At 33.8% G+C, this 12126-nt stretch overlaps 1 protein-coding gene across 3 annotated transcripts in view; it reads right to left on the reverse strand.

Annotated features, from left to right (window-relative positions):
* Positions 1-12126, reverse strand: part of LOC104565900 (cadherin-19) — a 96825-nt gene that overhangs the window by 13227 nt on the left and 71472 nt on the right. For all 3 annotated transcript variants that reach the window (XM_088521861.1, XM_088521860.1, XM_010212644.2), the window contains 5 exons: positions 9238-9357; positions 8725-8889; positions 7910-8094; positions 6450-6703; positions 3911-4047 (listed from right to left, as the gene is read on the reverse strand). In XM_088521861.1, the coding sequence (XP_088377987.1) occupies positions 3911-4047; positions 6450-6703; positions 7910-8094; positions 8725-8889; positions 9238-9357 (861 nt within the window). The remainder of the gene's footprint in view (positions 1-3910; positions 4048-6449; positions 6704-7909; positions 8095-8724; positions 8890-9237; positions 9358-12126) is intronic.

Below are 12126 nucleotides of genomic sequence, written 5' to 3' on the forward strand. Positions count from 1 at the left end.
TTCACTGCTACAGTACTGTTGACTTTATCATGATTTTTTGTTGGGCTGTTTATTTAATTGAGTAAAGTTAGTCATCTTAAGAAATATGAGTTCTGTCTAACTACAAACAGGTCATTCACAAGAATATTCATATTGCTAAAATAAGCTGCATGATGTGACTAGTGTCAGTGCCTCTGTTCTTAAGTCCTTAAGGTTGTTTCTTAAGTTGGTCAAGTAGACCCTTAGGGAAAAACTTTCTCCCTTTTGCTTTCCCTTTAACAGGGTTTGGTTGATTCTTATATTTCTTTTATATATATATATATGTATGTGTATATATATATATATATTATATATATATATGTATGTATATGTGTATATATATATATTTAACTGGTTCCTTGGAGCAAACATTTGTTTTTTTTTTTCGTTCTTATTGAATCTGTGCTGATAGCTTTGAGCCTTTTGCCAAAGGAAGTAGCAGAAAAAACAACTACCACAGAGATAAAGGACTAGATATACTACCGTTTCACATTGCCATTCCTCCCATGAAATCATCAGAATTTCCTGAAGCTAATGATGTGTCTGTGTCTTCTTAAAAATATTTTTTGTGACATGGCATTTCTCCCGTTGAAGACCTACATACTTATGAGAGGCAATGATATAGTTCTTGGTTTATTGTTTAAGTAAATGTAAATATATATATATATATCCTTTTTAAGAATATTGCTTAGAAATTTAGGGCTAGCGTGTTCAGAACAACTTCTGTTCCATAAGCTTCACAGAAAATGTCTTGGTTTTAATGCCTACCCTCGAATGTCTGCAGGAGCAATCAGACAGTATTCTCCAGACTAGAACTTCCTAGAACACATGTAGGTTTTTTTTACCAAGCTGTTTTTCCTTTTATTTGATTTTTGGTAATGAACTTGTTGCTGTTTCCTTATGTATTTGAGGTTTTGTTTTATTTTTTTGTTCATTTGTTTGTTTTATTTTTGTTTCATCAGTGTATGCTTACGTAACGGGATAAATTTTCCATGTTGCCATTTGAGGATAACAATTTGGCAGTTTTAAATCTTCTGAAATCTTAGGAGTTTGTCCTGGGAAGGAGTAACACCCCTGCAATAGGTCCCCAGTAAATATTTAACTAAGGTGTCAGGTGAAAGAGACTCCTCCAATCCCTCATACAATTCGTAAATAAAGTAGGTAGCAATTGCTTTCACTTACATAGGAAAACAGCTGTCAGGATCTAAATATCTATAAATAAAACTAAATACAGCTATCATACTCAGGCCCCGAAGCTAAAGATCTTTCCATGAGAAGAGAATCTCCATGACAGAAATGAAAGCATGAAACACAAGATCTAAGAAAGCAGTTTGTCATCTGCAACAGGCTGTGCCAATGTAGATAATAAGTTGATGCTTAAATACCAGAAACCAAATTGAGTAACTCACTCAGGGGATACAGGGAGCTGTGTGTAAAAAAAGCTCTAGGAACAAAATCGAATTCAAAATTTGCAGGGGACTGAAGAAAGTTTGGGATTGGAATAATAAGGACAACTATTAAAAAATAAAAAGTTCAGTTTAGATTAAGACAAGTTTATAATTTTCTTCACGACTCAGAATAAAGAAAGGCAGAATTTGGTGATAAAATTAGACAATATAGGAGTGATCTAAGATGTTAGAAGTCTGTCAATAACAACAAAAGTGATAAATAGGCATTAATGATATAAACCATGCCTGATATCTCCAGAAAGTCATGAATACTGTAATCATATATTGGCTCTGAAACCCACTACAAAAAGATTTCTGTACAAAACTCTATGGGCAGATGATTCTGTTGACTCTTGTGGGTAGGTTTTGTGTTTAAGACGGTTAGTGCCCTAACAGACAGATGAGAATAGAGGAAGGGTAAGTCAGTTAGTCTTTTCCACTGCATTTTTTTTTTCTGATGACCATGTATAGCTCAATTGAGAGAAAGCTGAGGCAATTATTCCCCTTCTAGATTAACAAACTGTTATTCAAATATCATTGTCAAGTAAAATTGATGACTGAAGTGTTTCCTGCCTTAATGTGCTGTTAGAGTGCTGCTGTTTTTGCTTGACTCTTGTACTGTTTGAAAGTTAATTAAAACGGAGTAAAAATCAAACATGTAAGAAAATTGTTTTCTCCTGACCAAGAACACTCCAAGTCATAAAGCAGATAGCAAAGCAGTGCAAAGACTGAACAGATAGTAGGATTCCAGCACTTCAATCTTGTGTCAATTGGATTAGATCTATTTTAGGGTAATTTTGAGACATGCTATTGAGATATGATCCACAAGAACTTTGCAACAGCAAAGGCAAACTTCTCACTCTAACCTCTGATCCCTATCATAAGAATGGAGTCAAAATGCTTAGGCCCTATACAAGTGCCAAGATATCAGTAAGCCCGTAGTGCAGTTGCTGTTCTAAAGCAGTTTCAAGACTCGTCTCATCTACACAGAATATCCAGTGTGGATGAAGTCTAGCGGTCTTTTGATTTGACTTCAGTATATCCACAATGTTATCGCCAAGATGTCTTATATGCACATTAGGATTATATTTCAAGGAATAAAATGCTACGAATTGATAATATAAATCATTTCAGATATGGTCAGACCAAGGTAACCTAACTTCAATTCTTTTAAATATACTTTTATAGACAGTGACCTTGCCATTGTTGAAGAAATAAAGAATAAGAATATGAAGAGAATGAGGGACCAGTCTCTTTAGAGTAACTTTCATTACCGCAGAAGACCTGCTTCCTTCTACTGCAGGAGACGCTTATTCATTTGTAACATTTGGTCTTTTCTTTTTTTATTTTTTAGCTAAACAGAAAAGTCCAAACCAAAGTCATCCTGCTGTGTTTCCATAGAGCTATTCAAGGTAGGACAAAAATATGACAGAGTTCTATTTTACCATCACCTGTCAGCTGTCCAGCAACATGAGAAGATAGATACATTTATGTTTAAAAACTCGTAGAGAAGCTGAAAGAAAGATCATAAATTCCCAAGCACAAAATGGAGACTCCAGTGATTTTTACTAATGCCTATTCTATGTTAAACTTCTAGACATGCTATTCTGACCTATATAGAGTACTTCCTTTTAGCACAGTGCAATTGACAAATATATGTTTAAACTAGTCTTAACAAATAGCATCAAATTTAGATTCAGGATGCAACTAAGATAGTATAGATATTGGATAAAATTGATTTGATCTACTGATTGCCCTCAAGTTTTGTATATTCTTTTATCATTTCTAAAAATGGATGGGATTAGTTATTTTTAGTATCCCTAATAATCTTGGTAAACTGTATTATAAATCAGTAACTACTAATTTCTTAGAGTATTGTGTCAAAGTCAGGGCAACCAGATAACCAAAAGTACAAACAGCAGTAATTTGCATTTGACTTCCAAACAAAACTGATAGGTGAAATCTATATAAAGGATGCTGTGTGGATTTAATTGTCACTGAAGAGAAGTCTAGCTGGTTTAGGCCTTACATTCACAATTAACTTGAGCCACAGGTTTCTGACTGGAGTTAAATTAGACCCTGGCTAATTTCACACTAGTCAAAAATCTAGTGTGAAATTAACCAGGATCTAATTTAGTAGAAGATCTTGTACTGCGGGAGCAATTCGCATGCTTTAGTGTAACTTGAAAGCATTACGGTCTCGATCCTATTACAATATCTTTTCCTTTTTTCATAAGGTCTTCTTTTATGAAAAAGCACAGGACCTTGGAGCTCAAATACATTCTGTTCCTATATTACTAATCATTTTAATAACACTCCTCAACGTAACAAGCAACAGTAATATAATGAGAAAGAAGCATGTATTCTCCATTTAAAAGAAAGTATATTCAGGTGATAATTACAGTATGCAGGATATAAAACACAGTGTTCTTTAAGTTTCTCACTTGTTTCTGTGGCTGAAACAGTTATGTTGTGCCAAGCAGCTATCTCTCGGTCCAGAGGTTTAGTTGTAATGATTGTTCCATTGTGTTCATTGATGCTGAACAATCTCTTTAAATACATGTCATTGACAATAGAATACCTGCACAAAAAAAAAAAAAAAAAAAAAGATTCCCTAATGCCGAAATATTCTGTCAGAAAAAAAGAATGTATAAATCTATTGTCAGTTGAGAAAACAGACCTGTGAATATATACATGTAAATGTGTGCTGCAACAACTCAGAAATCATGAAAGATGTAGACTTATAAACATTTAAAATTCACTGCTGCTGAGATCAAAGTTCTTCTTTTTATAAAACTAAATATGCCTCAGATCTATATTAATGTGAACTGAATCTGAAATGCATTATTCATTCTTATTTCTAAGTCAGGCTCACAGCAGGTGAATGACTTCATTGAAAAGAAACAGCAAAAGTGCCACTTGTGAAATGAATAACACTAACAGCTAAGCGGAGGTATAATGGTAAATCCATTTTGTCACTGCTGACATGCTCTGGTGCTGAGGGAATGAGCATTAGAAAGACAGACAGACAGCTATCTATAATGAGGTGTCACCAGGCCAGGGTACACAGTCCTAACATTAGAGATGACTGCAAATGAGCCCAGGGTTACAGAGTCTTAATTTAAAAGTCTCTGGATGCTATGTCTATATGTGGACACTCACATATCATACATAGATACATGCACACACATCTTTTGATTTGTTAAAGTCTAACTCCTTGGAGTAACAAAAAAAAAAAAAAGACAATAAGATATAGTAACAAATGCTAAGGATATACACAAATATTTTTCATGATATATACGCAAGAATAGGTGTCACCGTTCCTTGTAGAATCTATTTTGTGGAAATAAAATCTGCTTGAATAGTTGAAAGATTCTTTCTCTTCCTCTTTGGAATTCCCACATATAATTATTCCCTCTTGTATACTATCTTTACGTTTTCTTGATAATATCCTTCCATCTCCTGTTGGCGCTCAGGACTAGCTCAGATTATGTGCCAGCATTTGGATGGTTCTCTTTTACTTATTATTTATAGTTATCCTTTAGTCTCTTTGAAAAATAAGCAAGATAGTAAATTAAAGAAACATCTTAACATAGTCAGAGATTGTTCTTTTCATTTGAGCCAAAGGACTGACTTTTATAAAACCTCTGTTTTAGGGATTTACAGCTCAGTCTTAAATGCTTTCTCTTTATGTGAGTATTCCTCATCCTCCTCATTGAAAGCTTGTTTAGGGTTTCTGTCATTGCTTTCTTTGTTGTTTTTATCTGGTTTTGATAGATAATTTTCAGATAATAAATGGATGTTGGATGTTTTTAATATATTTTTTTAATATTGATATAGTGTGGTTTTATTACATGCTTTCATTTCTTTCATTTACTTGCAAACAGTGATCCAAAATGCAACACGGATATTGTTTCGTGTTATAAGCAACATCATTCACAATAATAATGGTTTAGAAATTGGGTATATGTATTGGGTTAGAAATTGATGTATTGGGTGCATACTTTTTCCCCTAAACTTATCTTTTCGTTAAGAGTGCCTGGCTTTATTCTAAAGAAACCCAGTGCTGTAATATACACTTAAGAGGAATGAGACTATACTGACATACTTCACAAAAAAACTCATCAAAATATTTCAGATTCATAGATGTGCACTGTATTTACATGGTTTGCAGGAGATACTGAAGGATCTGAATAAAGACAAACCAAATCCAATCATTCTGAAAAAAAGTACAGGTATATTTTTATTCTTATTTAATTTGACCTATGACTAGCTTACCAAATAACAGTAAATTGGTATGAAAACAAAGTAAATGCCTATTCTTGGCTATACTTCTGAAGTCTGAAACATAAATAACAAAATGATTTTTTTAAATATTAGGAATCTGTTAAATTAATCCACAGACCATAAGTTTATTTGCATTCCCCCATTTTTGTCTCTGTGTCCTGGGTTGTTTTAATCACACAGTACACAGTAACATCAAGTAGCCCTTCCTTCCTTAAGATACAGATAAAAAATACTTTATAAAATTAAAAGTCTGTGGGATCTTTTATTTATTTACTTATTTATTTATAAAAAAAATAGTATTTCTATGGGGCAGTTGTGGTAGCTGTGGGAAAATGGTGAATTTTGGTGAATTTTGGTCATATGAATAGGGTAGATTCACATTGACATGTTCTGTTTTTCTCTTCTACCAATGACTCATCTCTTCTTTTCTCTAGAAGTAATTGGGAACAGTTTGGAATACCTCAAGGCACTTATAATTTCAACTATGACACCCCAGTTGTGCTCCTATACAATAATGTCCCCCAGTCTACTCTTTTAAACATTGTCTCATCTCAAAGGAATTGTAAAGCGTACTTAATTGTAATCATGAATCAAAGAAAGGAATCCTTGAAGTTAATGTCACAAAAATAGTTCCTGGTGCCTTTGGATATCCTGTATATTTATGTATGAAGCCTATTGATGTTTTAAGATAGATACCTGATTGGGCTGTCATCACTGTCTGGATCTCTAGCAGTTATAACGCCTACCAATGAGCCACTCACAGCCCCTTCAGCAATCTCCATCACATAGTTCTCCAAGGGGAAAACAGGAGGTTCATCAGCATCTTGCACATTGATTTTAACAATGGTCGTGTCTTCAAATGGTCCTTCTTCCAGAAATTGTTCATCAATATACCTGTTGACAGCTTTTGCTTGAACACTGTATCTCCTCTTGGTCTCATAATCCACCCTCTGTTAAGAAACAAAAGAGAACTTGGAATATTTATTTTTCTTCAGATTTGAAAATAAATAGTAAACCAATACTTGGTGTGAGATTAAAGACAAAGCAGTGCTATCTTCTTTTTGAATGTTTCATATGCATTTTATTCTAAGATTTCTTTTTTTAACTCTAGCACTCCAACAATTAATCTGTGGCATACCTTAGTTGTCTTTCACTGCTAGGTATTGACTTCATTGGCATGGAGGCTTACTTCACTGTTAAAAAACACTGTGATGAAAGTCTTCCCTTAGAGTGTCAGCCCTAAGCAAAAAAACTTCCTTTCTTGGCACCTCTATTTCCATTGTAAGTAGAACTTTAATGAATGTTATCCTTGACTTTTGCATAAACAAAGGGAATCAGTTATTCTGCAAGAGTTAAACTGAATTTGTTAAAATTAAGTCTCTAAAAGAAATAAATTCCAGGAGGTAATAAAGAGCTTAATAAACACACAGTTATATTACTATTTTGACAGTTATTATCTGTTCTAATTAAAACATGAAATATTAAAGAAGTACCTTCCTGTATTGTAATAAATCCAAATAGGGGAAAAAAAAAAATCTAACATTCAGTTCTGCAAGATCCTGTATTTCACTGGTGACTGTTCAAGTCTATCATCATTTCAGACCCAGAATATGTCTTCTTCCTTTGCAATACCAAGTTAAATCTCACAGTAAACAAAAGTCTCTTAAATATCTTAATTCATAAATCTGGTATATTTTGAGTATTTCTAGAATATTTCAAAAGCTACATGTCATGATAATAATTCCATTCAATCCGTTGTCTATCTCAGTATCTTAGTATGTTTTGCCTTCAGTTAACTTTAACAAGAAGTATTGAAAGAAAAGAAATAGTGATATCCTTTTACTGATAAAGGCTTTACAGATTTTACAGGAGTGAACATTTACTCATAATAGGATATATTAGTTTTCATATCTAGGAATAAAATTACTATACTTCATCTAATGGTTCTGTATTTAGCCAGTAACAGGAATGAGGGAAAAAAAAAAAAAAAGAAAACCATATTTATTTATTTTCCCTTAAAATTTCCTATCAAATCACAAAGTCTGTAAAATAAAAATAAAAAAAATCCAAAGGAATAAGCTTTTTAAAAGCTCTTGCTCGTTTGAGGAGGTTCTTTCTAGTATTTAAAAATGCTGAAGTAATTTCTGGTATCTCACCTTTTTTAATAAAATAATTCCTTCTTGAGTCTCATTATCAGTAATGATGTCAAAAACATCTGTGCTATCTCCTTCAATGAAATAGTTCATGGCTGCATTCTCCCCTACATCGCTGTCTTCTGCCATGACTCTGCCTACGGTAGTGCCCACAGGAGCCTCTTCAGAGACGCTCATGTAGTAGAGTCCTAAAGAAACATACTGACACCATTCAGTGAATTGCCATTACAGCTAAGAGGTTATCAGAAGGCTGGGGAAAGGCACAAGTTTTTAACAAGACCCACTGATGCACTTTGGGAGTGGGGGAAGACAATCACTCCCTCCATGAGTCCTTCTCTCCCAGCCCCTCTTGATGAGAAGGGCCCAAGTGAATAAAACACAGCACTATCAGCAACCAGAGGAGGGCAGCAATTCCCAACTGCATTTTATTGGCTCCTACTGCCAGCCCAACCGTCTCCTCTCGCATCAGCTGAAAACTCCCTGGACCAGGATTACAGAATCTTCTAGCAAAGACTGAAGATAGGAGAGAAATAAGGGGAGTGAAAGGAATATTAAGTGTTCCACTGCTCAAACTTTAGCAAGTGCAAACTGTGTGGAAAGCAGTTTAGTAACTCCACGGTCTCCGAATGAGAAAAACAAGAGCCCGAAGTCTTTGGACAGTAGTGGAGGTTTTTGCCCTATTTGGAGTTTGAGCTTTTCTTTTGAAACTTGTGCTCCTGAAGACAAACGCAGACAGACTTCAGTGAACTTACTTAGTAGACCTACAGTAGATTTACATTTCCTCAAGAATTCAACAAATGTAAGCAACCTCTACTCACGCTGTTGAAATTTAGGTGCATTGTCATTGATGTCAGAGAGGTTAATGGTAACAGTGGCTGTTGCTGAAAAAGCTCCTGCTTGCCCAACCATGTCTTTGACTTGGATGATGACCAAGTGTTGATCCTTTGTTTCTCTATCCATTTGGGAAGCCATTCTGATAATCCCTAGAAAATCAAAAGTACGTTTTTATGGCCCTGACATAGTCACATTTTGCCCCCAAACCTGACCACATAATAAGAGTATAAAATATATCATCAGGCACAGTTATAAATTTGCATTCTAGGCAGTGCACAGTACGCACAGTTAAGTCATTGCTTCTCTAAACAGAGTGAGATAATAGCTCATTAAAAAAAAAAAGTGAAAATTATGCAAAGACATACAAATGTAGGATGATAGGAGTTGACACTTGTGTTGAATTGAAGAAAAAAATGCTTATTTTTGCTTATGTCCATGTTCTGATATTTTATGGATTTTATGGATTAATCTCATGTTGCAAGAGTATGCTACAGTACCTGTCTTTGGCTCCACAGAGAAATAAGGCTGTCCTTGAATGAGACTGTAAAGCAGACGTGCACTATTCCCGTAAGAAGGATCATCACCATCTGTAGCCGTTACCTGTGTAACAGATGTACCTAAGAGGAAAAAAAAAAAACACATGTTTTTTTGAACCATGGTCCATACATCTTTTTCAGTTTTTTTGCTATTATCTCTTTTCAGCCTCTTTATTTTGTATAAGTTACTTTTTAATTACACAACATGATCATTTCAAGATGCTTTTAAGACATCTTTTCAGACACCATTTATATTCCTAAATCATCCTGAAAATTTAAACGTAATGACACCTTCTCAAATTCATCATTAAAAAGGGAACTCCTTCAGCAGTTCTTTTGGCTCCATTTAAACTTTCAATCAAAATAAAAAGAAATAGCATATGATTTTTAAATGTTATCTTTATTTATATTGCTTAAAATACTAAATATCTTACTCCTTTTATCCTAATTTATAAGTGAATGGAACATAGCAAGATATTTCCTCTCCCCATGTAAATTCTTCAAAGAATCTTCCAAAAGATTTCAATAGGAATAAGAAAACAAAAGCACTTTATTAACACTATGAGAACTGCATGACTGAAAAAAAAATAAACTGTTAACAGGCAAAGCAGCAAAGAAATATAATAAGGCTCTGATAACATTTTATATCCTTGAGTCTTTAATAAGCCTTTCCTAGTGCAAAAAACACAGCAGAATCAATCTGCAGAACATGATTTCAACTCAGGCTGGTAGTCAGTTATATCCTAGATCCAAGATTAGTGACAATCTCATAGAATATCAGATTATCAGTCATGATAATCTTTTTAAGGGAAATACTCATTGTGGCATCATTTTATAATGTAATCATTATTTTTGTCCATTTTTCTCACCTATGTTCTGCATAAATACACAAACAGCACTTCTCGTGAGGAAGAGCAGGAACTCAAGCTACTTTTTAAAACTTTCTGGCATATGTTCACATGGCTGCACCTTAATATCAATCTAGCTGTATAGCTAAGCTGAAAGAGAAAAGAAGATATGATGGGGTGAAAGACATATGGCCAGAAACACCTTTTCTGAAGCAAAATGGAAGCTTATACTTGTCTGTGGTAAAACAAATGTATTCATTTCTGATCTTTCTAATAGATAGTTTTGTTTGTTAATAGATCTGAAGAAGGCTTTCTAGTGTGAAGTAGGCTGAATTTGGTGAACAACATTTTTTTAGAAGTATTATTTTTTTTTTCTATTAGATCTTAGCCTACATGTTTCTTTATGGATTTACTCTACAGAACTCAAGTGATTCCATAATGTGTGCTATCTTCCTTCAGAGTAAGGTATTTTTCATTGCTACTAAGTTTTAAAGTGAGATATCATTCAAGAAATTCCTACAATACCATTTTTTTGTTATATATATTATGCACAGACTCACAGCCACAGCCACACACCCCTATGCCAGAAATACTATTTTTATATCTCTGTGTGTGTGTGTTTGGATGGTATGTATATATAGCTCCCTGTTGTTTTAGACAGACTAATCAGGGAATATATATTCTTCATAAGCAACAATATATCCTTAATAAAATGGAAGGGTAAAAAAAATAGAAACACTTGGCTAGTCAACTGTTAGCTCTGTACCAGGTGTGGTCAGTGGCAACTGTTTTATTTTCATCCTCTAAAATAATTCATCATGAGGATAGCATAGTTATTTTGAGGAAGAAAAAAACACCATATTTGACAAATGAGGAATGAGATCAAATAAAATGATATTTGTTGCTTCTCAAAGCTCCAGTTTACTTTTCTTCCTTTTTCATTCAGTCAGAGTGGGAGTGTGGCGTTTGTATGAGTGGGCTTAGTGAAATGCAGCAGGAAAATGGAAAGATAAGCAAACAAGCAGTCTCTAATAAGGAAAGAACAAATATGGAGGATAGAAAGAATGCCGGTTGTCAGCATTCTCAACAGGAAGATTTTATTTTGAATTTGGGGTGACAGGAGACCACATAAAGGCAGGACTGTGCTTTCATAAATTCCTTGAGGACAGAGATTTCAGATCTTGATAAAAAGTTCTAAATTAAATATGAATTGAGCAGTAGCCAGAAAAAAAATGTTATCCCAAGATTCGATTCTTTTATTCAATTTTTAATTTCACGTTGCCATGAAATCTATTTTTCTATATATGTTTAATCTACACCAAAAAAAACAAACCATTTCCTAAATGGAACCATGCTTACTTAGATGTTTGTTCTGAATGATAAAAATTACATGTTATTATGTTCTCAAAAACCCTGAAAACATGGTAAACCATTTTTGTCACTCCATGTTTGGGAGGAAAATATTTGAGCAGATTCATAAAAACGTATTTTAAAACAATCATTTTTTAAAATAAGCACCTCCTGACATTCCAGATACAAAATGCAATAATTGGCAACCTAACTATGATAGCATGTTGCATCATTTAGGTGAAAATGGATATGTAGCCAAAGGGGCAAAACCACTGAATATGCCTGAGGACTTTAAAATATCTATATTTGAATAAGGTAGTCTGTGTGACATTGATATGAAGTTTATTCCTAAGTACACGTCTACAGTGCACAGAAATGTCTTAAGATAGATAGTAAGTATGTTTATACTTTATTTACTTTCTATTATGATCTATTTGGAAAAAAACCTACTTTTATGTTGATTGAGGCATAAGATTTTTATTTGTATCACTGGAGCTTTGGTTTTGTTCCTCTTGAGCAAAACATAACAGAGCAATTTATATCTTGCAGCCCATTAAGTAAACTATAGGGCACTCATGTAGGGTATAGTTATTCATTTTGCTAACTAGAGCCTGAAATCTATAAAAATATTAAGTACTGATATATTATTACA

The sequence above is a fragment of the Tinamus guttatus genome, unplaced genomic scaffold (genome assembly GCF_059628265.1).
Source record: "Tinamus guttatus ecotype Peru unplaced genomic scaffold, ASM5962826v1 Tinamus_guttatus_pri_ptg000136l, whole genome shotgun sequence".
NCBI classification, from domain to species: Eukaryota; Metazoa; Chordata; class Aves; order Tinamiformes; family Tinamidae; genus Tinamus; species Tinamus guttatus.